The sequence below is a fragment of the Oncorhynchus mykiss genome, chromosome 2 (assembly GCF_057628025.1).
Source record: "Oncorhynchus mykiss isolate SJ-2025 chromosome 2, ASM5762802v1, whole genome shotgun sequence".
In the NCBI taxonomy this organism is placed as follows: Eukaryota; Metazoa; Chordata; class Actinopteri; order Salmoniformes; family Salmonidae; genus Oncorhynchus; species Oncorhynchus mykiss.
Window position 1 is genome coordinate 91,831,762 of NC_143023.1, and position 27,456 is coordinate 91,859,217.

Consider the following 27,456-nt stretch of genomic DNA (forward strand, 5'->3'; position numbering starts at 1 on the left):
ATGGGTCTGAATACTTTCCCCCCTGTAAGGGAGTCTTCCACTACTTACTGATGCACTCCAAGTACCTCCCAGTCTTTCCCTGCTCCCAGGGGCCTGACCAGTGAGTCCAAGGTGGAAGGACATATCTCCATCAGCCGACACAGCAACGACCATCCCACCTACAGGGAAAATAGATATTTTATAAATAAACTGTATACTGTATAAATAAAATCACTGGTAACACTTTACAAGACAGTGTACATATTCCTGTAAGTCTAGTCAAGTACAGTTTAAGTACAGCGTAACAACAAGTCGTTAGAATATCTCACACTAGAGCTTGAATGTAAAGTGTGACCCTGACAGATGATGAGGTCATGTGACCCAAGCAGGTGTTTAGTCACACTCCTATCCAGGCCTTCTGTTTGATTAGTACTACAGTACAACGGTATTATATGTGTAAAGACAATAGCGCTCAGCTGGCTGATGATCAGTGAGTTGTGATAATGGGTTACCTGTTGCACCCCTCTGCTGTTGCTGTAAGTTGACAACACCACCATAAGAGGCACATGGACATCTTTATCCTCAAATAGCTCTGCTGCTGACAGGAAAGATTAGAGGAGAGACAGAGGAGAGGGGATTGACAGGGGAGAGGAGTGACAAGGGAGAGGAGAGAGAAAGGAGAGACAGGGTAGGAGAGACAGAGGAGAGGGGATTGACAGGGGAGAGGAGTGACAAGGGAGAGGAGAGAGAAAGGAGAGACAGGGTAGGAGAGACAGAGGAGAGGGGATTGACAGGGGAGAGGAGTGACAAGGGAGAGGAGAGAGAAAGGAGAGACAGGGGAGGAGAGACAGAGGAGAGGGGATTGACAGGGGAGAGGAGTGACAAGGGAGAGGAGAGAGAAAGGAGAGACAGGGTAGGAGAGACAGAGGAGAGGGGATTGACAGGGGAGAGGAGTGACAAGGGAGAGGAGAGAGAAAGGAGAGACAGGGGAGAGGGGATTGACAGGGGAGAGGAGTGACAAGGGAGAGGAGAGAGAAAGGAGAGACAGGGTAGGAGAGACAGAGGAGAGGGGATTGACAGGGGAGAGGAGTGACAAGGGAGAGGAGAGAGAAAGGAGAGACAGGGTAGGAGAGACAGAGGAGAGGGGATTGACAGGGGAGAGGAGTGACAAGGGAGAGGAGAGAGAAAGGAGAGACAGGGGAGAGGGGATTGACAGGGGAGAGGAGTGACAAGGGAGAGGAGAGAGAAAGGAGAGACAGGGTAGGAGAGACAGAGGAGAGGGGATTGACAGGGGAGAGGAGTGACAAGGGAGAGGAGAGAGAAAGGAGAGACAGGTTAGGAGAGACAGAGGAGAGGGGATTGACAGGGGAGAGGAGTGACAAGGGAGAGGAGAGAGAAAGGAGAGACAGGGTAGGAGAGACAGAGGAGAGGGGATTGACAGGGGAGAGGAGTGACAAGGGAGAGGAGAGAGAAAGGAGAGACAGGGTAGGAGAGACAGAGGAGAGGGGATTGACAGGGGAGAGGAGTGACAAGGGAGAGGAGAGAGAAAGGAGAGACAGGGTAGGAGAGACAGAGGAGAGGGGATTGACAGGGGAGAGGAGTGACAAGGGAGAGGAGAGAGAAAGGAGAGACAGGGGAGAGGGGATTGACAGGGGAGAGGAGTGACAAGTGAGAGGAGAGAGAAAGGAGAGACAGGGTAGGAGAGACAGAGGAGAGGGGATTGACAGGGGAGAGGAGTGACAAGGGAGAGGAGAGAGAAAGGAGAGACAGGGGAGGAGAGACAGAGGAGAGGGGATTGACAGGGGAGAGGAGTGACAAGGGAGAGGAGAGAGAAAGGAGAGACAGGGTAGGAGAGACAGAGGAGAGGGGATTGACAGGGGAGAGGAGTGACAAGGGAGAGGAGAGAGAAAGGAGAGACAGGGTAGGAGAGACAGAGGAGAGGGGATTGACAGGGGAGAGGAGTGACAAGGGAGAGGAGAGAGAAAGGAGAGACAGGGTAGGAGAGACAGAGGAGAGGGGATTGACAGGGGAGAGGAGTGACAAGGGAGAGGAGAGAGAAAGGAGAGACAGGGGAGAGGAGAGACGGGAGAGATAAGAGAGACAGGGGAGAGGAGAGAAAGTGGAGGAGAGACAGAGGAGAGGAGGAGAGGGACAGGAGAGACAGAGGAGAGGGACCGGAGAGACAGAGAGGAGAAACAGAGGAGAGGGAGAGGAGAGGGTGAGGAGAGGGGTAATGACATGTTCTTTCAGTTCAATAACGAGCTAATTTATATTTTTAACTGGGTGCAACTTCAACAATTGCCTGTCTTAGATAGATGAGAATAACAGAAGTCTGAAATTGACACTTTGTACATATAAACATCTGTCCTACAGTAAGTACACTGCATAGAGATTAAACACAAATGCACAATCAGTAGGAAACTATAAATTGGTATACATGATGGAAAATAGTATTAAATATTCTAGTAAATAACTATAATGTATGGTTTATTACCACAGTCATCAGTGTGCGCCAGGAAAAGAAGGTCTTGGATGATCTGAACCAGGGTACTCAACTGCTTCCCCTCCTGTAGGTTTTTCAATCTCACTAATAGTTTTTTCAATCTTTCTTCCAGTTCCTCCTTGTTAACCATTGTATTTGATATGTTGTTCGATAAATGACGACTTTAAATGCATGTATCTATAGTTACAATCCTCCAAAAGCGACAGTGGACTACATGAAAAGCAACAACGTTGCACTGATAATGTTACTTGCAGCCATTGAAGACACACTAACAATGTAACTGAACGCATAGCATAATACGGCAGCTGACCCAAACTTAGAAGTTGTCGTACTAGTATTTCTGAAATTCCATTCGACAAGATCCTCTTTTTTAATGTAGGCTGTGGAGGTTGTTTCGACTTAGGAATTCAAAGACGTTCCCCATGTAAGATACAGCCAGGCGTGACTCCTTCCCTCGCCAATCGTCAGATGAATCATGTGACGATTTCAGTAAAACTACCCGTTTGGTAGCGTAGCCTAGAGCAGACAGCAGCGGAGTCAGCTGTTTGGCTACAGTCCAGAAAACTTGCTCCAAAGATTATCGTCCGTAAAGGTAATATTTTCTTATAAACTGGTCGTTGTGTTATTCTGAAAGCGCAGCTGTAGCCTACTTCCTTCTGGGAAAACTCCAAAAGGCGTGTGATGAGTTTCAAACTTTCAACTGAGCATTTACAGTTCTTTGCATATTCACTGATAGATAAGCGACTAGGATAGGACTGGAAGCGGAGCTTTGCCAGTCTGTGCGGTCGTCACTAGTTATCACAGCCACAAAGTAGGCTATTTCTACAGTTTATCGTTTTACAATGTGATGTTAAACCTAACCACACAACTAACGTTATGCCTAACATTAAATTAAGACCAAAAAGCAACAACAATTCCAGCATTTTTACGTTATAGACAATTTTGACTTTGTGGCTGTAGTAACTGGTGGAAATCACTGTCTGGGCGTTCCAATTGTTCTATGAATCAATGCGTAATGCGCCATTCAACGAATCACTTTACGGCACACGACCAGTCACAAGGGTCGTAACTAGCTCCTCTATCTCGTAACTAGTTACCACAGCCATAAAGTAATAAACACCGCCTATTTCTACAATGTATATTCGTGAAAGACCAAAAATCGAATGTTTTGTTGTCATGGATTTTTACGATTTAGCCCATTTTGACTTTGTGAGAATTTGCTCTAACAAAGATTCTGTTCTCGCGCTTTGTCAAGGGGCTTCCCTGTCCAGAGGTGCGCACACATAGATATCCCTGCGCACCATTATTGATCAGTGAGACGTGATTGGGGTAGATGGATTGCCATGTATATAAAAAGCAGTCTGCTTTAAATTCTGTAACAGAGGGTCTGCTGTGGGTCTATTGGACATCATGCTGCTGACTGTGCCGCTTAGGCATATGTTTAGCTGTTTAACTAGGCCTATCTTGAAAAGTTGATTCAGCTAATACTTGTTTGTGAGTTCATTTCCATTTTTGGATTTGTACATATAGTTTTATTTTGTATATTCGTCATCCATTCAGTATAATAGACATCCTGCACTCAGTCTCCCATCCGCTCACCTCCCTTACCCGTAAGGGTCCGCTATTCTATATTTCATGTTTTTGGGGAAATAAGAAAACAGTAGCCTACAGACCTATTTATTATTTCCCTATCTAAGATTTTGTGGTTGGGGAAAATGCTCAATTTGTTAGGCATACATAGCAATACATTCCGGGTTAGAAATTAGGAATATGGCTTGGAATGTTATAACGTTGTTATAAACATGTTTGACTTTTCATGTGCGTAATCAGAGCTGATTTTATTCTAGCGTCATACATACCCTTCACTCAGACCAACAAAAATGGCTATCCCCTCCCCTCCATTTCACGCGTAAATGAGTCGAGTGAATGGTAATCGAAACGGAGTTACCTGTATAGCCAGCCTACTCAGGTATCTATTTTTCTCTGCCCTGGTTGAACGTATGTGAAGTTGTTTCTCTTTATGTCCCTCAACAGAAACGACAATGAATACAATATGCGTAGAATGAGCAATCCCATGGGCGTCATGAGGAAGAAAGTGACGGACGACAGAGAGCGGCGGAGTCTCATCAGAGCGCGGTCTGAATCGAGCACGAACAACCCTGGCGTCACCGTCACCTCTGCCGCCGGCGAACCGGAGCTGGCCACCGACCAGGATGTCACACCGGTATTCGTGTACGTCTTGGCATTTTTTTCTGCCCTGGGTGGCTTCCTTTTTGGCTATGACACCGGGGTGGTCTCTGGGGCTATGCTTCTCCTGAAAAAAGAAATGCATTTGACCGCTCTATGGCAGGAGTTGTTGGTCTCCAGTACTGTGGGTGCAGCGGCGCTCTCTGCCCTGGCTGGCGGGACTCTGAATGGGCTCTTCGGGCGCAGGATCTGCATACTAATGGCCAGCTTCATTTTTACTGCTGGAGGAGTTGTGTTAGGTGCTGCTCAAAACAAGGAGGTTCTTCTTGTCGGAAGGATTACAGTTGGTTTGGGAATAGGTAAGGTTTGTTTATTTAGTTCAAACATTTACTGGACACGTAGCCTAACAATAACCAAATTGAGAGCCATGACTGACTGACCAGTTTCACATGTATGTGGTTATTTTCCCAAGCCAGGCATATAGGATTTGTTTGGAAGTCTTTACAAACACCTTTGTCTTTGTAAAGTTTACTAAGGGCAGGTAGTGCAGATACACTTTAGGTAAACGCATCCAAAATGTGAGATGAATTGTGAATCATTTCCCAGAACCTTGCCATAAACACATACTAAAAACACATATAAAGACCCCCCCTCCTTTTAGGGATTGCCTCCATGACAGTTCCTGTTTACCTTGCGGAGGTCTCCCCACCACACCTGAGGGGTCAGCTGGTCACCACTTACACCCTCTTCATCACAGCCGGACAGTTTATTGCCAGTGTTGTGGACGGGGCCTTTACTTACCTGCACCACAACGGCTGGAGGTAAGTTTTATCAGAGATAGGCCCTATTCTATTCTATATTGCCATGGATACTCAGTAGCGAGTAATACTAGAACCGGACGCTTCAGTTCCAATAGCCTACAGTTCTCGGTTCAGTTATATTTTTGGTTTAGTTAGCTTTGGAAGCTGCTTTGAGGTGTCTCTGCTAAATGCCTGAAGAAAAAAAACACTGCATAATCTTTTGTTTTGCATCCATATTATATAGCAACCACAATATGGACATAACGATCCACTACCATCTATCTACAGTGAATGGAATAGAAACAGGCCAAATGTAAATTCTTAGGCACGGCAACTACCTCACTTTCAGCCCAAGGAGCAATGAGTATTTTAACACCCCAGTCACTCCAGGGACTTCAGCTTCCGTTTCGAACTTCTCCTTGCATGTGTGGAAGAACGGAAGATGGTTCTAATATCAAAATTCAAATTTTATTGGTCACATATGTTATTGCGTGTGTAGCGAAATGCTTGTGCTCCTAGCTCCAACAGTGCAGTAGTATCTAACAATTAACATCAATACACACAAATCTAAAATAATGGAATTAAGAAATATATAAATATTAGGACAAGCAATGTTGGAGTGGCATAAACTAACATACAGTAGGATAGAATACAGTATATACATATTAAATGAGTATGTAAAACATTATTAAAGTGACTAGTGTTCCATTATTAAAGTGACCAGTGATTCCATGTCTATAGGGCAGCAGGCTCTAAGGTGCAGGGTTGAGTAACCGGGTGATAGCTGGCTACTGATGGCTATTTAACAGTCTGATGGGCTTGAGATAGAAGCTGTTTTTCAGTCTCTCTCTCCCAGCTTTTATGTACCTGTACTGACCTCGCATTATGGATGATAGTGGGGTGAACAGGCCGTGGCTTGGGTGGTTGATGTCCTTGATGATCTTTTTGGCCTTCCTGTGACATCGGGTGCTGTAGGTGTCCTGGAGGGCAGGCAATGTGCCCCAGTGATGCATTGTGCAGACCGCACCACCCTCTGGAGAGCCCTGCGGTTGCTGGTGGTGCAGTTGCCATACCAGGCGGTGATACAGCCTGACAGGATGCTCTCAATTGTGCATCTGTAAAAGTTTGTGAGGGTCTTAGAGGCCAAGATGAATTTCTTCAGCCTCCTTCACCACACTTTCTGTGTGGGTGGACCATTTCAGATTGTCAGTGATGTGTACGCTGAGGAACTTGAAACTTTTCACCTTCTCCACTGCGGTCCCATCGATGTGGATAGGGGCGTGCTCCCTCTGCTGTTTCCTGAAGTCCACGATCAGCTCCTTCGTTTTGTTGACGTTGAGGGAGAGGTTATTTTCCTGGCACCACTCAACCCGGGCCCTCACCTCCTCCCTGTAGGCTGTCTCATCATTGTTGGTAATCAGGCTTACTACTATTGTGTCATCTGCAAACTTGATGATTGAGTTGGAGGAGTGCGTGGCCATGCAGTCATGGGTGAGCAGGGAGTACAGAAGGGGGCTGAGTACACACCTTTGTGTGGCCCCTATGTTGAGGATCAGTGAAGCGGAGGTGTTGTTTCCTACCTTCACCACCTGGAGGAGGCCGGTCAGGAAGTCCAGGACCCAGTTGCACAGGGCGGGGTTCAGACCCAGGGCCCTGAGCTTAATGATGAGCTTGGAGGGCACTATGGTGTTGAAGGCTAAGCTATAGTCAATGAACAGCATTCTTACATAGGTATTCTTATCCCATCTGGTGTGTCCAGATGGGATAGGGCAGTGTGTAGTGCGATGGCATTGTCTGTGGATCTATTGGGGCGGTAAGAAAATTGAAGAGGGTCTAGGCTGACAGGTAGAGGTGACATGATCCTTAACTAGCCTCTCAAAGCACTTCATGATTACAGAAGTGAGTGCTACGGGGTGATAGTCATTTAGATCAGTTACCTTTGCTACTTTGGGTACTGGAACAATGGTGGACATATTGAAGCAAGTGTGGACAGAAGACTGGGATAGGGAGAGGTTGAATATGTCCGTAAAGACTCTAACCAGCTGGTCTGCGCATGCTCTGAGGACGTGGCTAGAGATGCTGTCTGATATCACCATATTTGTCTATGAACATGATGCAACTTCCATGGTGTTTTCTCACCTTTACTGGAGACTCTGTAATGGATACATCAGCTCTTAGTATTTTGAGGGAGATGATGAAAATATACATTGTTGATAAATGTTTAAAAAAATATATATATTTAAAAAAAAGTCCAGCCCAAATACACACCAAGATGTTCAAACAAAAGCAGCAGGTAAAACATACCTGCAGTCAACTTGTGCAATACGTTAGGAGATGAAGCAGATCGCGTTCTTCATTTCACCTGTCACATTATTTTACATTATGAAGCTTATTGCGAGTCCCCAGTCACATGGTGTTTGTTTACAAGCACACAACCATGAGAGACAGGAGCCTCAAATAAAATGTTATTCGTCATATTCTTCGTCAACAACAGGTGTGGACTAACAGTGAAATGCTTACTTACAGGCTCTTCTCAACAATGCAGAGAGAAAGTAATAAAATATGCATAATGAGTAACAATAACTTGGATATATACAAGTTTAGGCTGTTCTATCATGGTTTTGGTTAAACATCTTGGTGTGTATTTTGGCTGGGTTTTCTTTTTTCCATTTCTCAAATGTGCCATATTTAGAAACTGGAGGAAGCATTTGGCAGTGGCTAGAGAGAAGAGGCAGTGGCTAGAGAGAAGAGGCAGTGGCTAGAGAGAAGAGGCAGTGGCTAGAGAGAAGAGGCAGTGGCTAGAGAGAAGAGGCAGTGGCTAGAGAGAAGAGGCAGTGGCTAGAGAGAAGAGGCAGTGGCTAGAGAGAAGAGGCAGTGGCTAGAGAGAAGAGGCAGTGACTAGAGAGAAGAGGAAAATTGGTGTGGATTTTAAATGTGTGAGAAACAACTTGCCCTCATCCAGAATTCCTGTTATGTCTTTGACCGTCCTTGACAACTAAACTATTTTTTATATGTGAATCAGTCTGGGATAAAATACTGGTGTAAGTTTAGGTGTTTGGCCAAGATTGGAGCCTGTTCTTGTGTGAAATTAAAATGTTCATTTCCAAAAGCAAACCATCGGGAACTTAAAACAGCTCTGTGGAACTGAAGTTGATAATCACCCCCCCCCCGCCTCCGTGTGTGTGTCCCTCTCTCTCACTCCCTATCTGTCTCTCTGTTTGTCTGTCTGTAGGTACATGTTGGGTCTGTCCATTGTCCCTGCGGTGCTCCAGTTCTTTGGTTTCCTATTCCTGCCAGAGAGTCCCCGCTGGCTCCTTCAGAAGGGCCTTACCCAGCAGGCCAGGCAGGTGCTCAGCAGGATCCGCGGGGGTCAGAACATTGAAAAGGAGTATGACAGCATGAGGACCAACATCGAGGATGAGGAGAAGGATGCAGGAGGTGACACATAGAAGTGCACACACACACACATACGTTTACGCATGAATTTTGGACACCGACACACACACACTAGCCATGGCACATCCAGATGATCTGAAACAGCGACCCATAGACACACAGTACCAGTCAAATGTTTGGACACACCTACTCATTCAAGGGTTTTTCTTTATTTTTACTACTCTTGCACACTCTTGGCATTCTCTCAACCAGCTTCATCTGGAATGCTTTTCCAATAGTCTTGAAGGAGTTTCCACATATGCTGAGCTCTTGTTGGCTGTTTTTCCTTCACTCTTTGGTCCAACTCATCCCAAACCATCTCAATTGGGTTGAGGTCGGGTGATTGTGGAGGTCAGGTCATCTGATGCAGCACTCCATCACTCTCATTCTTGGTCAAATAGCCCTTACACAGCCTGGAGGTGTGTTTTATGTAATTTTCCTGTTGAAAAACAAATGATAGTCCCACTAAGAGCAAACCAGATGGGTTGGCATATCGCTTCAGAATGCTGTGGTAGCCATGCTGGTTAAGTGTGCCTTGAATTCTAGTGTTAAGTGTGCCTTGAAATGGCTACTTTAAAGAGTCTCAAATATAAAATATATTTTGATTTATTTAACACTTCTTTGGTTAATACATGACTCTATTATTTAATAGTTTTGATGTCTTCACTATTATTCTACAAGGTAGAAAATAGTAAAAATAAAGAAAAACCTTGTAATGAGTGGGTGTGTCCAAACTTTTGACTGGTACTGCAAATTATGGTGGAAAATAAGTATTTGGTCAATAACAAAAGTTTATCTCAATACTTTGTTATATACCCTTTGTTGGCAATGACAGAGGTCAAACGTTTTCTGTAAGTCTTCACAAGGTTTTCACACACTGTTGCTGGTATTTTGGCCCATTCCTCCATGCAGATCTCCTCTAGAGCGGTGATGTTTTGGGGCTGTTGCTGGGCGACACGAAATTTCAACTCCCTCCAACGATTTTCTATGGGGTTGAGATCTGGAGACTGGCTAGGCCACTCCAGGACCTTGAAATGCTTCTTACGAAGCCACTCCTTTGTTGCCCGGGCGGTGTGTTTGGGATCATTGTCATGCTGAAAGACCCAGCCACGTTTCATCTTCAATGCCCTTGCTGATGGAAGGAGGTTTTCACTCAAAATCTCACGATACATGGCCCCATTCATTCTTTCCTTTACACCGATCAGTCGTCCTGGTCCCTTTGCAGAAAAACAGCCCCAAAGCATGATGTTTCCACCCCCATGCTTCACAGTAGGTATGGTGTTCTTTGGATGCAACTCAGCATTCATTGTCCTCCAAACACGACTAGTTGAGTTTTTACCAAAAAGTTCTATTTTGGTTTCATCTGACCATGTGACATCCTCCCAATCTTCTTCTGGATCATCCAAATGCTCTCTAGCAAACTTCAGACGGGCCTGGACATGTACTGGCTTAAGCAGGGGGACACGTCTGGCACTGCAGGATTTGAGTCCCTGGCGGCGTAGAGTGTTACTGATGGTAGGCTTTGTAACTTTGGACCCAGCTCTCTGCAGGTCATTCACTAGGTTCCCCCGTGTGGTTCTGGGATTTTTGCTCACCGTTCTTGTGATCATTTTGACCCCACGGGGTGAGATCTTGCGTGGTGCCCCAGATCGAGGGAGATTATCAGTGGTCTTGTATGTCTTCCATTTCCTAATAATTGCTTCCACAGTTGATTTCTTCAAACCAAGCTGCTTACCTATTGCAGATTCAGACTTCCCAGCCTGGTGCAGGTCTACAATTTTGTTTCTGGTGTCCTTTGACAGCTCTTTGGTCTTGGCCATAGTGGAGTTTGGAGTGTGACTGTTTGAGGTTGTGGACAGGTGTGTTTTATACTGATAACAAGTTCAAACAGGTGCCATTAATACAGGTAACGAGTGGAGGACAGAGGAACCTCTTAAAGAAGAAGTTGCAGGTCTGTGAGAGCCAGAAATCTTGCTTGTTTGTAGGTGACAAAATACTTATTTTCCACCATAATTTGCAAATAAATTAATTAAAAAATCATACAATGTGATTTTCTGGATTTTTTTGTCTAATTTTGTCTGTCATAGTTGAAGTGTACCTATGATGAAAATTACAGGCCTCTCTCATCTTTTTAAGTGGGAGAACTTGCACAATTGGTGGCTGACTAAATACTTTTTTGCCCCACTATATATATATAAAAGAGAGAAGTTTGAGGAGTGAGGGTGTTCAATTTATTTTACAGTACAAGGGGATTTTTCATGTGAAAAATGTTTGAACTTTGGGGAGGGGGGTGCAGTTTTCATAATGACACCTTGAGTTGGACCAGACCCTCCCCCCAGTAAATGTTGATTTGTTCCTAAGGTTGCATTTACACAGGCAGCCCAGTTGTAAATCTTTTTTCCACTATTTGTTCTTTTGACCAATCACATCAGATCTTTTTCAGTGCTGATCTGATTGGTCAAAAGACTGAGAGCCTAAGCCTCTCAATGTGTGTTCTTGGTTCAGAGGCAACTCTTTGTTTTTCTTTGGCTGCCTTTACACAGGCAGCCCGATTCTGATCTTTGTTTCACTAATTGGTATTTTGACCAATCAGATCAGCTCTGAAAAGTATCTGATGTGAAAAGATCTAATTTGATTAGTGGAAAAAATATCAGAATTTGGCAGCTTGTGTAAACATAGCCTTTGTTGTTTAAGTTAATTTGATTCTTGAAGCATTTCATATCAGTTTTATGCACATAACTTAGGCTGCATTTACACAGGCAGCCCAATTCTGGTCTTTTTTCCACTAATTGGTCTTTTGACCAATCACATCAGGTCAAAAGACCAATTAGTGCATAAAGATCTGAATTTAGCTGCCTGTGTAAATGCAGCCATAGAACACACAGATTTCTCAAATAGGTCTCACCAATTGGGCCTTTCTCCAATTTAGCAGGTTAATTAATCATATCATGCATTCTCTTGGAAACTTAAACATTTGGTGCTATAGACCCTAAAATGTATAATGCATGCAGCTGTTTTTAAATGTTCATAAAAGTGTTACCAAATTTCCCTCTGTCCACCAGGTGGCCTAGTATTGTGGCATATGCTGACTCACCCTCCCACCCGCAGAGCCCTGACCGTAGGCTGCGGCCTGCAGATGTTCCAACAGCTCTCTGGGATCAACACTGTCATGTAGGTGTTTTCCTTAATCAGAAATCATTGTGTTTATCTATGGCCGCATCTCATTAATCTAAAGTGGTCTCATCGTCCTGTCTACCTGCCAGTCACTCTCTTCCCTACTGTATGCTTCACAGGAGGTTGGTGACACCTTAATTGGGGAGGATGGGCTCGTGGTAATGGCTGAAGTAGAATGGTATCAAATACATCAAACGCATGGTTTCCAGGTGTTTGATGCCATTCCATTTGCTCCGTTCCGGCCATTATTATGAGCCGTCCTCCCCTCAGCAGCCTCCTATGGTCTGCTTATCCTCCGTGTTCATGCCTTCTCCTTCTGTTGTCCCTATCAGGTACTACAGCGCCACCATCCTACAGATGGCGGGAGTGAGGGACGACAAGCAGGCCATCTGGTTGGCTTCCGCCACCGCTGCCACCAACTTCCTGTTCACCCTGGTGGGGGTGTGGCTTGTGGAAAGAGTCGGACGCAGGAAGCTTACGCTGGGGAGCTTAATGGGTGTGTGTATGTGTGTGTGGATATTCACATTTTATCCCAAGGGGCAGTTAGATATGGTTCTTAATAAGCTTGGGCTCCTGAGTGGCGCAGTGATCTAAGGCACTGCATCTCAGTGCTAGAGGCGTCACTACAGACCTTGGTTAAATTCTAGGTTGTATCACGACCGGCTGTGATTGGGAGTTCCTAAGGGGGGGGCGCACAATTGGCCCAGCGTCGTTAGGGTTTGACCGGTGTAGGCCGTCATTGTAAATAAGAATTTGTTCTTATCTAACTTGCCGAGTTAAATAAATACAAATTTGAATATCCAGATTGTCATACCTTGATTTTCCAAGAAGCTAACCACTTAGCTAGCTAGATAACTAGCTATTAAGTTAGCAAACCAAATGGCAATTTCCAAATACCCCGGCATACGGTATACCGCCTAGTTTTGAACTTCAAACGTAGAAATGTGCTTTACATAAAAGTCAGAAGACTTCTTAATTTCTCTGTCTTCTAGGTACTGCTTTGAGTCTGACGGTCTTGGCTATAGGGTTCCTGTTGTCGGCCCAGCACTCCCCTGCAGTCACTCTCCATCCCACTGACACCTCTCTCAACTCCACCTCCTGCACACTATATGGGTGAGACTGGGTTGGACTTGTATTACCTAATACTGTATAAGGCTTGAGAGTTTTTTTCCTGTCCCCACCACAATAGAGTGAAAGGTGTCACACTGTTAACTGTCCCCAGGTCCTGTCAGCCCTGCATGTTGGATCCTGACTGTGGGTTCTGTTACCGTGAGAACGGTTCCACTGTATACAACTCTTCCTGCATACCTGTCAATCAAACATCGACCGATGAAGCCGCCTGGGGCAGGTTAGGGATTTGTGTGTGTGTGTGTGACTCTGTTACTTCTTGCCTGTCTGTCAGTCTGTCTGTCTCTGAAGCTGGAGATGGCTTTATTTCTGCTGTATCTGAGTTCTGTTTAGCCACATTATCTGATGTGTTTTGGCTATGTACAGGTGTTCCAATCTCAGCCAGGTCAGTGATGGGTCTCTCTGGGCCTATAACTACTGCCCCACTTCCTACTCCTGGATAGTGCTGCTTGGGCTCATCCTCTACCTGGCTTTCTTTGCTCCAGGTGAGAACAACACCCTTTCTCCCTTCCTCCCACACTGACACACACACACAAACACACACACACACACACACACACACATACACACATACAAACAAAGTTCAAAAAGTTGTATATTTTCCCACCTGGAGAGTTTCATACCAGTTTGAAGTGTTCTTCATAGTACAGTATATATCTCACGGTCTATAACTCTTTTCTGTCTGTGTCCTCATCTCTATCCGTGCCTGTCTGTGTCTGTGCTGTAGGTATGGGGCCCATGCCGTGGACAGTGAACAGTGAGATCTACCCTCTGTGGGCCAGGAGCACTGGGAACGCCTGTTCAGCCGGAGTCAACTGGATCTGTAACGTCCTGGTGTCACTCACCTTCCTCCACGTCGCTGAGTACCTCACCTACTATGGTGCTGCTCATCTACATAGATACTGTCTAATTGTGATGGGTGTTAAAAAGCTATAACTGAGAACCTACTGCCTGCCTAACTGATAAACTCACTGATGATTTGAATGACTGCCTGACTGAACTGGATTAGGGGTTGTAAATGCATAGTTCACTACACTAAATGCATAGTTCACTACACTAAATGTTTCAACCTCTTCTCTTCTCCTTCAAGCTAACCGGTGTCTCCATTTCCCTCTTCCTCCCTCCAGGTGCATTCTTCCTCTACTCAGGCCTGAGTGTTCTGGGGCTGCTGTTTGTGATGGGCTGTCTGCCAGAGACCCAGGGCCGCAGGCTGGAGGAGATGGAGGCCCTGTTCTCCGGAAACCTCTGCTCCTGCAGTGCGTCTGACAGGGATGGGGACGGATCCAGAAACATCCTGTACAACAGGGTAAAAGGGAGCGACATCCTCTCAGACAATGATGCCTCGGATATGGAGTAGATGTGGCGCGTCAAGGAACCTCTCTCTCTCTCTCACACCTTCATGTCCTTTGATTGGTGGATTTACAGGCAGTGGTGTTAAACTCACTTGACTGGGCCTTTAGCATAGAGCAGCTCTCCTAACTGGCTGGTGGACGAGACTTCAACTCTCCTAACTGGCTGGTGGACGAGACTAATTTTCTAGCCCCATGGAGAGAGTTCAGCCAAGTGCACTATGGAGTTAAAGCGTAGCGCATATATATATATATATATATATATATATATATATATATATATCAAAGCAGTAAACATCACTGGAATATAACATTACTATTATAAAAGTATAGTAGTGTATTCATTTCCAATGCTTATAAAGTCCCACAAATGTTTAGTAATGCATTTGTTTCTGTCCTTGGATTTGGTAATTTCTTTAGCTCCAGTAGTAGTAAGGTGGTACTATCTGGAGATATGTGGCTTCTCAGCCAGGACCAAAGTTTTTTATTTTTTTATTGGCACACTAGCCTTAATTTGTTTGAATATTTTGATGACATTACTATATTTATTAATCCTTTGCTACAGATTGCACATTGATAAACCTAATGAAATTAACCTTTCCTTTCAGAAGTTTTGGGATTCTTTTTTTGCCTTGCATTCAAATCAATCAAAGTGCACATGATCAAAAGTCCTGTGGTGTTCCACGTGCTTGTTTTGGTGGATTATTATGTCTGCTTGTCTTGGTGGATTATTATGTCTGGGTGGATTATTATGTCTGCTTGTCTTGGTGGATTATTACGTCTGCTTGTCTTGGTGGATTATTATGTCTGCTTGTCTTGGTGGATTATTATGTCTGCTTGTCTTGGTGGATTATTATGTCTGCTTGTTTTGGTGGATTATTATGTCTGCTTGTTTTGGTGGATTATTATGTCTGCTTGTTTCATACCTACTGTATTTATACAAATTAAAGCCCACATGCATTTTTTGTAGGTTGGCATGGCAAGTGTTTCCTAGTCAAATTGAATAGTTACTGTTGACTATTTCTTAAGTATGCTACTGACTCAGGAGTACCATGTTTTTGAGAAAGTGAAATATTCTGTAGTCAATGCACTTTAATTTAAAGGGAAATCATTTAACTAGGCAAGTCAGTTAAGAACTATTTCTTATTTACAATGACTGCCTAGGAACAGTTGGTTAACTGCCTTGTTCAGGGGTAGAATGACAGATTTTTACCTTGTCAGCTCTGGGATTTGATCTAGCAACCTTTCGGTTATTGGTCCAATGCTCTAACCACTAGGCTACCTGCTTTGTGAATAAAGCAAATTAGAAGCATTGCTGTATATAATTCATTTACGCTGTGAAATTGTTGATAGATACTATTTGTTGGTCAAAAAAAACAAACATTGTTTTTTCCTATCTTCAGCATTTTTCCCAGCACCATGTTCATTCAGTAGTTTACAGTATTTCCACATACTTGACATTGTGTGCTCTGTTCAAGCTCTACAGTGGGTTGTGTTGACTGATAGGTGTATCCTTGGTGATAGTCAGACCAGCTCTTGAGTGGTGCAGCGGTCTAAGGTACTGCATCTCACTGCAAGAGGCATCACTATAGTACCTGGTTTGAATCCAGGCTGTATCACATCCGGCTGTGATTGGAGTCCCATAGGGCGGTGCACAATTGGCCGGAGTAGGCCATCATTGTAAATCACAATTTGTTCTTAACTGACTTTCCTAGTTAAATAAAAGGTTAATTAAAAAAAGATATATATATAATAAATTGTTGTGAGAGGACTGTAACCAGACACTACTGCTTCTGGCCTGGGGACTGGAGGAAAGGGGGTGAGGTTCATAGGGTGTGGAGATTAAGGCCGGTAGACCTCAACAATAAAAGGACTTACCAGGGTGGGGTTAATTGGTATGGATTTAAAATGTATTTAACACAACATCCTAAGTATTCTAATATCTAACAGTAACAACTGTTGTTCTCCCCCATAAGGAGATACATATATTATTAGGGTTAGGGCACATGAAGTGCCTTAGGTGTAGGCACTGCATCTCAGTGCTAGAGCTGTCACTACAGACCCTGGTTCGATCCTGGGCTGTATCACAACTGGCCAGCGGCGCACAATTGGCCTGGGTTTGGCCGTCATTGTAAAAAATAATTTGTTCTTAACTGACAAGGTTCAAGGTTAAAAAATATATTTTAAAAAGAGCACTAGATGATTCACAGGTCATATAGGCAAAGTAGCCTACTAAAACATGTTATTAAATGGGTATTTACATCTGTAGTAATACCAGATGATTGCATGGGGGCGCTGTTTAACCTGAGTGACAGTGTTACCGCAAAAGGTGATATATCATAGTAGTAATTCAGAGTGTATGACACTAAAAAGTCATGGTCACATTAAATCCTCAGCTACAACAAGAAAGCCACAAGCATCTCACGGGCTAGAGGAAAATGAAAGGCCACTGATTTGATGACAACAAAGAGTTCTGTATAGATGGAGCCTACCAACTGCTGTGTGTCTCAACTGTGTGTAAGTGTGTTGGGGAAAAAACGAATTATTTTCAAACCAAATGGTAAAATAAATGTTTATTCAATTGTTTTACTCTATGATGTAGTAGGCTAGTAGTCTTATTAGTTGTTCATGATCTTTCAGTTTGATTTTGATGATCTGACTGATAACAAGCAGTATCATGGTCCTAATTGAAAGCATACTATTATTTTGTCAGAATGGTATTCAAAGAGTACACGTGGCATGACGTCACTCACGCACTACATTTCTTCTAAAAGTCTAAATTGGAGTTGACCTCCATGCGCATTGTGATGTCAACACTCAACCTTCACCACAGCGCACCGAGAAGAAGGCGTGGCTTGGTGACGCATTGCGGCTCGAGCAGGATCGGTGTGTGCATTGTGCGGGAGGCGTGTGTCCCTCTCCCAACCAAAGAGCAAGGAGCGAAATCGAGTGGACCACGCAACAGCCTCTCCGCTCCAAACAGAATGTCGTCAAGGAATGTATTCTAGCTGGAAATGCAAGGGAGCACCGACCAGTCGCAGTATTTTATTTAAAATCTATAGACCCATAATAATCTGAAATATGGCTGAAGTGAAGTCGAGGTGAGTTGCGCTGTTGCTCAGACAACTTGCTGTTGAGTGGTGCGCACTCCACTCTCCGCCTCTCGCCAGCCAGCCTGTCGGATGAAAAGAAAACGGATAGATCCCGTTCTTTTTTGTTCTTCTATCAATCGATAGTCATTAGACTGTGGAATCATGTCGATGGGACAGGACGAAAACTCAGTCCGGGTGGCTTTGAGGTAAGTCTTGAAGCCGTACATTTAATTGCTTTACTTTGCATAACTGTCGGCACAATTACATATTTGGGAGGTAGCCTACCTGTCACCACCAGCCCAGCAGAATGCATGACCCGTTAAAGGAGATGTAGGAGATTAATGTTAGGCCTTGCATCATCTATTGATAGTGGCCACTCTAGGCGTTTTATGATTTATTTCATAGTAGGCTAACATCAAAGACTGGATCAGAAACTCTGTGGAAACATTGGGATACATTTGTAGCCAACGGTTACATATTTTTTCTGTAAAATGTGTTGCCGTATGATGGTCTTTGAGGACAATATGAATTTAGGAATTTGCAGTTGAATTTGCAGTTGATAGTTTACATAAACCACCATATAGGGCTAGGCTATTGTGTCGCGTGTCACAGAAGTACTAAATAAATGTGATAGCCACATTGTCTCCATGCATGACGCGGCATTATCACACGCCCAAAGAAAAAACCAGAAGGGTGCACATATGGCAGGTGTCTTCGCATGCCATTTGCCTCTCCCACCAGCCTAGGAATGGATGGTACAGTATCATGCTTGTTTTGTAACGATTGAACGGTTGGAAAGACAGATCTGGCCTTTATAGCTCCTTGGCCGTGTGCCGGAGTCTCTTTCGGGCATCCTTTCAAAGAAGACAGTTGATCCACAGTTGATCGATGAAAGGAGCGCTTTACTGACAGGCTTCAAGGAAGACAGCCAACCGTTTAATACGCAAAAACCTCTAACCGTTTCTGGTTAATTGATTCTTTGTTTACAGTTAAGAATACATTGCAATGGCCTTCTTTAGCTCAGAAGCCTACAGAAAGTGAACAGTAGCCAAATAATACTTTATTTTGTTCATACTTAAGGCTATAGAATGTGTTCATCATAGGACCATAAAATGTTTGGTTAATTCCTTAGACAGGCTTATGTATTTTCCACATGAAGAATGAATGTCATCCACAGTCTTATCTGCAGAATAAGGCTGCTCCTTGCTAGAAGGAGACATGCTGAGGTCAGGTGGCACACTGACAGATGTCTCTAATGGCACAATGGGACAGTTGGCAGTTGGCACACATGCAGCACTAGCCTGCCTTTCACTTTGTATGTGTGTGTCTGTCTCTCTTTGTCTCCATCTCTCCGTCAGTCTCTCTCACACAGACACACACCCAGTAGACCGTCTAACTAATTCAGTGTGAATATTGTGATGTTCTCTGTTAGATTAGTGTTGTATAATAATGTCTGACACAAGCAGCTGACTGTTTTGTCAGCTCTATGGTACTTCACGTCCACGGTCCCCATAGTAACAATCCTTCTGGAATAACTGAGACCCTTGACCCAGTCTCCAATCTCTGAGTTCTCATCGTGTGCGTGCGTGCTTGTGAGAGAGAGAGTGACCATATTCCTGGCCCAGTCTCCTATTATTGTTTATGTCTGTATTTTCAGATATTTTTTTTGATTGAGAAGATAATGGAGTGATTGAATGGAAAGCTAGGAGGGAAGGTTGTCACATGGCAGAGGGACGGAGTTGAACCCATTCCAATACGGCCATGCAATGCATGTGTGCTTCGGAGTGGTGGCACTAAACGCTAGGCCACGTAAGCCACATCAGTCTCCTATTTTGCAAGACTTTGTCCTCCCATGGTGCCGGCCAGAGGGTCCATAGCTAATACTGAAAAGTAGTCTTCTCATTAGCAAATGGCCCATACTGAGGGGGTCGTGTTGGCCTAAAGACATGTGCTCTCATTGTTTCCAGTCCAAACTAGTCTAACTTTCTAGTTGGCTTCCCCAAGGCTGCTGACATACTCCTCTTGACCTGGGGTCAACACGTGTGTTCCCAATCTAGTGGCAAGCCTATACATTGTATAAGCCTACCTTTACTGTGTGTGTGTGTGTGTGCATAGAGGGGAGAGTGATACAGGGCACATTTCTGACTATTCTCAGTGGTTTGTACAGTAAAGGCTGTATTAGTTCAATACTCTACAGAACAGCTCTTCCTGACAGTTATTAATGGTTGTAATGAGAGGAGGAGTTGAGCTAAAGAGGTACTTGTTGAACCAGCCAGATAAGGTTATTATGTCAATGCAACTATTTAAACTACACATAATGGGAGAGGCCCTTCAGTCAAGTCAAGGTGGTAAGAGATGTTTGTCTACAGTACTGACTTTTTACTGTGTTTGTGTGTGTGTGTGCTCAAGCATGTGTGTGTAAGCGTGTGAACGTGCTAGTTTCACTCACAGGGTTTGCACAAGGTGCTTAAAGTACTTGAATTTGGCACTCTGAAATTGAAGTACTGGAGTACCTTGAAAATCAGATATTTTCTCAAGTTGGTACTTGACAAGTACTTAAATTCAAATGAGAGGAGAACAGACAATTCTCAAAAATGTTAATATGAAAAATATTAGAAAAATGTATTGGTCTTGCAAATTAATTTCCAGGCAGACTACTGAGTTTTATTTCCTCACATGTTTGGCTCTCTGGTTGCCAGGCTAGCTCACTCATTCCACCCACACTGCCACTCAGCCAGTCAGGTACAGAACTGCCTGATTATGCACCGCCAAACGTCACATTGATAGCTAAAATGTCGGGCAAATGTAGATACAATCCTGCCTGGCAGTATATTGATGTTTATGAATATGTTTTGCCAGACCCAAACAGGGATGTAGTGGAGGGTAAATGCTGTTTAAGCACCTTTTTAATTTAGTTAATTATCATTTGCACACTTATTATTGTGTTCCCAGCGTTGATCAATGCTCAGAAGGCTTCTTGATCTGAGTTCTAATAGCGTCTACCTTTGCGAATGAGTGGAATCATGAATATGCTCCCTCATATTTGCCTTGTAAGCAGCAATTTAATTCACCACCACAACATAGGCCGAGAGTTGAAACAAACTACCTCCGCCCAGACCTATAGTGGCAAGGTCAAAGAGACCAAGGCTGACAATGCGATTTTCATTTTTTAAATTAATTTTTATCCCCCTGACTCAGAGAATGAGTGTACAGCTGGTAAATAGTTGCTGATATTTCAGTTAGATGTCTAGCTAGATAAGTAGCTCGAGCTCTCTGGCTGTTAGCCAGGTAGCCAGCTATAACTAGCTAGCTGGCTAAAAGGATGAAGTTAGAAGCTAATGTTGAACGGAGCCTGATCTCAGCAAGAGCAGTTGACTGAAATTAAGCTAGCTATAATCAAAAGATGGGCTACTATAAGTTCTCATAACAAAATAGCTTTTCTTTACAGAGAATAGTGAGACCGACAGGGGGAGAGAGTAGTAGTACAGTAGTGCCCAAACTTGGCAAAAATTTAAATAGGGTCCCTTGAGCTAATCTGTAATCTTATCAAACACATTCATAAATTCTTTCTCTTCAAATGCTTTTAGAAAACAACAATTTAGATTCAACAAAGGGCCTTTTACACTGTTAGAATTCACTTTCATGTTATTATGTTTTGGAAAAGTTGAGTGAAATATAAAGTCAATTTAAATGTAAAGAAATGTAATATTATTAGCATGTACACTTAAACACATATAAACGCAACATGCAACAATTTCAAAGATCTTGTGGCGAATAGGAACTATTACAAATTGATGGTCCTTAAAAATGAGTATTAGTGCTGGAAAATGTACTTGAAAGTCCTTGCATTTGACTTTCCACTGTCTGTACGAACACTGCACTCATCTGTAGGACTGGTTTTTGACTACCAGAATAACTGGCTTTCCATTGTTAGTCCTTATAATCATGTAATTACAACTATAGGTGGATGAACATGACTTGTGCTAATATCCACATCAAGACAGTAATGTTCTGTGGGATCTGGTACACAAACTGTCTTAAGGGACAATGACCAGCAGAACAATAATATGTTACCGTTTTGGCTATACAGGCCAGAAGGTAAGGACAACTCACTTCTCTCCAGCATGTGTATTTGCCCCGAGCAGGCCGTGGTGGGGGAAGAAGAGTAGGAGGAGAGATTGAGGAACATTCAGATCTGTATTTGTCACCCATGGCAGCGTTGGACAAACACAAAGGGCCCTAAGCCTCCCAGACTCTCTGCTTTGTCCTGGTCCACTGAGCCAAGCTACGGTGTCACACTCAGCCCGCCACTGGCCCGGCCCACAGACTGGCCGTGTGTGTGTGTGCATGCGTGTTAATATGTGAGGGGGTATATCGGATGTGTTCTGCTTCATACCTCTGGTACTGAGACATCCTTGTGTTACATAGCAACATAGCAGTGTGCTTTGATTGTGGTGCCTATAAAATAGAATAGTTAAGTCCTGTCATTTCAATATGTAATGTATCCTAATTATAGTCCCCGCAGTAGTTCAATTTTCCTTTTCAAAGTGAATCTCTGTAAAGGCTTGCCTTTTTGGCATAGACCATGTGGGTGACCTTCTTTCAGAACTGTAGGCAATTCCTTTCCGAGGCAGGCAGCACTAAGCATAGCCTACACTTAAACTGAACTTGCCCAGAAATAGACCACTGCATTGCTGGAAGACCTCGGTTATCTATAACATGACGTCTGAGGGGTCAGCGCATTCTGCCAGTCCCAGACACATCCACATAATGGGAAAACCACTGCGACTGCGGAAACTCCTGGCCCCCATGTGGACATGCTTTATGGCACAGAATGGAGACCCCTCCAACTCTTGATGATTTTTGCACTTGCAAAACAAATTTAATGTAGTTATATAGTACATTGGTTGGCATGGGTACACCACACCCATGAAAATGTTGCTCACGTTCTCCCTATTTTTCCTTTCTTTCTTTGTCTTTTTCACGCCCTCTATCTCTTGTGTCATTGTCTTTCTCTCTCTCCGTCCCTCACTCCCCTTTCAAGTAAAGTGGCCATAAGTAGCTCTGCGTATGTAACACAAATAATATATTACTCGCTATTAGCCTCTCTACTTATAGCAAGGTAGCAACATATTATGTTGTCAGACTGGCAGCCTAACCGGTGATAAACATAAATAGGTTTCTGTCCTTAAATAGCGCTCTATGCTTGTTTTAGCAAGCTGTCTGTCACACTGTCACCTCTTTAGTTACAGTATGCATATCTCTTATTTTTCCTTAGTCATCAACAATAGCCTAGTTCAGGGATGAGCGACTTTGATGGGGTAAGGGCTACAAAAACTCATCATGAGGGGCTGCAGTGGCTCGCCGGTCCTACCCATATCCATACCCACACATGTAGTCATAGCCAGTCCTACCCATATCCACACATGTAGTCATAGCCAGTCCTACCCATACCCACACATGCAGTCATAGCCAGACCTACCCATATCCATACCCACACATGTAGTCATAGCCAGTCCTACCCATATCCATACCCACACATGTAGTCATAGCCAGTCCTACCCATACCCACACATGTAGTCATAGCCAGTCCTACCCATATCCACACATGTAGTCATAGCCAGTCCTACCCATATCCACACATGTAGTCATAGCCAGTCCTACCCATATCCACACATGTAGTCATAGCCAGTCCTACCCATATCCACACATGTAGTCATAGCCAGTCCTACCCATATCCACACATGCAGTCATAGCCAGTCCTACCCATATCCATACCCACACATGCAGTCATAGCCAGTCCTACCCATATCCGTACCCACACATGTAGTCATAGCCAGTCCTACCCATATCCATACCCACACATGCAGTCATAGCCAGTCCTACCCATATCCATACCCACACATGCAGTCATAGCCAGTCCTACCCATATCCATACCCACACATGCAGTCATAGCCAGACCTACCCATATCCATACATGTAGTCATAGCCAGTCCTACCCATACCCACACATGCAGTCATAGCCAGACCTACCCATATCCATACCCACACATGTAGTCATAGCCAGACCTACCCATATCCACACATGTAGTCATAGCCAGACCTACCCATACCCACACATGTAGTCATAGCCAGTCCTACCCATATCCATACCCACACATGTAGTCATAGCCAGTCCTACCCATACCCACACATGTAGTCATAGCCAGTCCTACCCATATCCATACCCACACATGTAGTCATAGCCAGTCCTACCCATATCCATACCCACACATGCAGTCATAGCCAGTCCTACCCATACCCACACATGTAGTCATAGCCGGTCCTACCCATATCCATACCCACACATGTAGTCATAGCCAGTCCTACCCATACCCACACATGTAGTCATAGCCAGTCCTACCCATACCCACACATGTAGTCATAGCCAGTCCTACCCATACCCACACATGTAGTCATAGCCAGTCCTACCCATACCCACACATGTAGTCATAGCCAGGCCTACCCATACCCACACATGTAGTCATAGCCAGTCCTACCCATACCCACACATGTAGTCATAGCCAGTCCTACCCATACCCACACATGTAGTCATAGCCAGTCCTACCCATACCCACACATGTAGTCATAGCCAGTCCTACCCATACCCACACATGTAGTCATAGCCAGTCCTACCCATATCCATATCCACACATGTAGTCATAGCCAGTCCTACCCATATCCGTACCCACACATGTAGTCATAGCCAGTCCTACCCATATCCGTACCCACACATGTAGTCATAGCCAGTCCTACCCATATCCATACCCACACATGTAGTCATAGCCGGTCCTACCCATATCCGTACCCACACATGTAGTCATAGCCAGTCCTACCCATATCCATACCCACACATGTAGTCATAGCCAGTCCTACCCATATCCATACCCACACATGTAGTCATAGCCGGTCCTACCCATATCCGTACCCACACATGTAGTCATAGCCAGTCCTACCCATATCCATACCCACACATGTAGTCATAGCCAGTCCTACCCATATCCACACATGTAGTCATAGCCAGTCCTACCCATATCCGTACCCACACATGTAGTCATAGCCGGTCCTACCCATATCCATACCCACACATGTAGTCATAGCCGGTCCTACCCATATCCATACCCACACATGTAGTCATAGCCGGTCCTACCCATATCCATACCCACACATGTAGTCATAGCCGGTCCTACCCATATCCATACCCACACATGTAGTCATAGCCAGTCCTACCCATACCCACACATGTAGTCATAGCCAGTCCTACCCATATCCATACCCACACATGTAGTCATAGCCGGTCCTACCCATATCCATACCCACACATGTAGTCATAGCCGGTCCTACCCATATCCATACCCACACATGCAGTCATAGCCAGTCCTACCCATACCCACACATGCAGTCATAGCCAGACCTACCCATATCCATACCCACACATGTAGTCATAGCCAGTCCTACCCATATCCATACCCACACATGTAGTCATAGTCAGTCCTACCCATATCCATACCCACACATGTAGTCATAGCCAGTCCTACCCATATCCATACCCACACATGCAGTCATAGCCAGTCCTACCCATACCCACACATGTAGTCATAGCCGGTCCTACCCATATCCATACCCACACATGTAGTCATAGCCAGGCCTACCCATACCCACACATGTAGTCATAGCCAGTCCTACCCATACCCACACATGTAGTCATAGCCAGTCCTACCCATACCCACACATGTAGTCATAGCCAGTCCTACCCATACCCACACATGTAGTCATAGCCAGTCCTACCCATATCCATACCCACACATGTAGTCATAGCCAGTCCTACCCATACCCACACATGTAGTCATAGCCAGTCCTACCCATATCCATATCCACACATGTAGTCATAGCCAGTCCTACCCATATCCATATCCACACATGTAGTCATAGCCAGTCCTACCCATATCCATATCCACACATGTAGTCATAGCCAGTCCTACCCATATCCATATCCACACATGTAGTCATAGCCAGTCCTACCCATATCCGTACCCACACATGTAGTCATAGCCAGTCCTACCCATATCCATACCCACACATGTAGTCATAGCCAGTCCTACCCATATCCATACCCACACATGTAGTCATAGCCAGTCCTACCCATATCCATACCCACACATGTAGTCATAGCCAGTCCTACCCATATCCATACCCACACATGTAGTCATAGCCGGTCCTACCCATATCCGTACCCACACATGTAGTCATAGCCAGTCCTACCCATATCCATACCCACACATGTAGTCATAGCCAGTCCTACCCATATCCACACATGTAGTCATAGCCAGTCCTACCCATATCCGTACCCACACATGTAGTCATAGCCAGTCCTACCCATATCCGTACCCACACATGTAGTCATAGCCAGTCCTACCCATATCCGTACCCACACATGTAGTCATAGCCGGTCCTACCCATATCCATACCCACACATGTAGTCATAGCCAGTCCTACCCATATCCATACCCACACATGTAGTCATAGCCAGTCCTACCCATATCCATACCCACACATGTAGTCATAGCCGGTCCTACCCATATCCATACCCACACATGTAGTCATAGCCAGTCCTACCCATATCCATACCCACACATGTAGTCATAGCCGGTCCTACCCATATCCATACCCACACATGTAGTCATAGCCAGTCCTACCCATATCCATACCCACACATGTAGTCATAGCCAGTCCTACCCATATCCATACCCACACATGTAGTCATAGCCGGTCCTACCCATATCCATACCCACACATGCAGTCATAGCCAGTCCTACCCATACCCACACATGCAGTCATAGCCAGACCTACCCATATCCATACCCACACATGTAGTCATAGCCAGTCCTACCCATATCCATACCCACACATGTAGTCATAGTCAGTCCTACCCATATCCATACCCACACATGTAGTCATAGCCAGACCTACCCATATCCGTACCCACACATGCAGTCATAGCCAGTCCTACCCATACCCACACATGTAGTCATAGCCAGTCCTACCCATATCCATACCCACACATGCAGTCATAGCCAGTCCTACCCATACCCACACATGCAGTCATAGCCAGTCCTACCCATATCCATACCCACACATGTAGTCATAGCCAGTCCTACCCATACCCACACATGTAGTCATAGCCAGTCCTACCCATACCCACACATGTAGTCATAGCCAGACCTACCCATATCCATACCCACACATGTAGTCATAGCCAGACCTACCCATACCCACACATGTAGTCATAGCCAGACCTACCCATACCCACACATGTAGTCATAGCCAGTCCTACCCATATCCATACCCACACATGCAGTCATAGCCAGTCCTACCCATACCCACACATGCAGTCATAGCCAGTCCTACCCATACCCACACATGTAGTCATAGCCAGTCCTACCCATACCCACACATGTAGTCATAGCCGGTCTTACCCATATCCATACCCACACATGTAGTCATAGCCAGTCCTACCCAAGTATAACTTTACAGGTAATTTCTTGCAACTCTACACATTTTGCCATAGGGTGGAGAGATATTTTGCAGTTTTTAATATAATATCTGAGTGAGTTGTGGGGGCCCCTTGGCCAGAAATTTGAGCATGCTTACCACAAGTTTAGATAGCTGTCCTGCTAGATTATTTTACCAATCTAAAATGTTTAGCTGACATGGCTAATTGAGTGACTATCAGTGACTGACATAACAAGAGAAAAACTGCTGATGAACA

At 44.6% G+C, this 27,456-nt stretch overlaps 3 protein-coding genes across 17 annotated transcripts in view; 2 read left to right on the plus strand and 1 right to left on the minus strand.

Moving 5' to 3' along the window:
* lrrk2 (leucine-rich repeat kinase 2) overlaps nt 1–2,986 on the minus strand; it is a 58,287-nt gene extending 55,301 nt beyond the window's left edge. For 2 of the 5 annotated variants that reach the window (XR_016489367.1, XM_090212433.1), the window contains exons 1-3: nt 2,474–2,823; nt 492–577; nt 49–158 (exon numbers count right to left, since the gene is read on the minus strand). Coding sequence is in view for 4 of the 5 variants with exons in the window: in XM_090212433.1 (XP_090068559.1) it covers nt 49–158; nt 492–577; nt 2,474–2,612 (335 nt within the window). In the remaining variant the exon portion in view is untranslated. Of the gene's footprint in view, nt 1–48; nt 159–491; nt 578–2,473 lie in introns of all 5 variants that reach the window. The other 3 variants (XM_036958992.2, XM_036958987.2, XM_090212442.1) reach the window with 3 other exon arrangements.
* LOC110499735 (proton myo-inositol cotransporter) lies at nt 2,958–15,538 on the plus strand. 2 transcript variants are annotated; one of them, XM_021576804.3, is made up of 11 exons: nt 2,958–3,074; nt 4,517–5,028; nt 5,331–5,490; nt 8,702–8,907; nt 11,967–12,075; nt 12,411–12,574; nt 13,071–13,191; nt 13,301–13,426; nt 13,573–13,691; nt 13,934–14,086; nt 14,334–15,538. In XM_021576804.3, the coding sequence occupies exons 2-11, from the start codon at nt 4,536–4,538 to the stop codon at nt 14,561–14,563; spliced, it is 1,881 nt and encodes a 626-aa protein (XP_021432479.2). In that variant the 5' UTR covers nt 2,958–3,074; nt 4,517–4,535; the 3' UTR covers nt 14,564–15,538. The 2 variants fall into 2 exon arrangements, with proteins under 2 accessions (XP_021432479.2, XP_021432471.2); XM_021576796.3 differs by lacking the exon at nt 2,958–3,074 and having other exon boundaries at nt 4,503–5,028.
* Nucleotides 15,539–17,356: 1,818 nt separating this feature from the next.
* LOC110502363 (kinesin-like protein KIF21A) overlaps nt 17,357–27,456 on the plus strand; it is an 81,835-nt gene continuing 71,735 nt past the window's right edge. For all 10 annotated transcript variants that reach the window (XR_016489374.1, XR_016489373.1, XM_036959025.2 and 7 more), the window contains exon 1: nt 17,357–17,853. Coding sequence is in view for 8 of the 10 variants with exons in the window: in XM_036959025.2 (XP_036814920.2) it covers nt 17,810–17,853 (44 nt within the window). In the remaining 2 variants the exon portion in view is untranslated. The remainder of the gene's footprint in view (nt 17,854–27,456) is intronic.

What these genes read in the sequence shown, in the direction of transcription:
- LOC110499735 (XM_021576796.3), top strand. Translation starts at nt 4,503, where the DNA reads ATGTCCCTCAACAGAAACGACAATGAATACAATATGCGTAGAATGAGC. An exon ending in TACAGTTGGTTTGGGAATAG is followed by an intron (nt 5,029 to 5,330) that starts GTAAGGTTTGTT and finishes CCCTCCTTTTAG; the next exon opens with GGATTGCCTCCATGACAGTT. An exon ending in TGAGGAGAAGGATGCAGGAG is followed by an intron (nt 8,908 to 11,966) that starts GTGACACATAGA and finishes TCTGTCCACCAG; the next exon opens with GTGGCCTAGTATTGTGGCAT.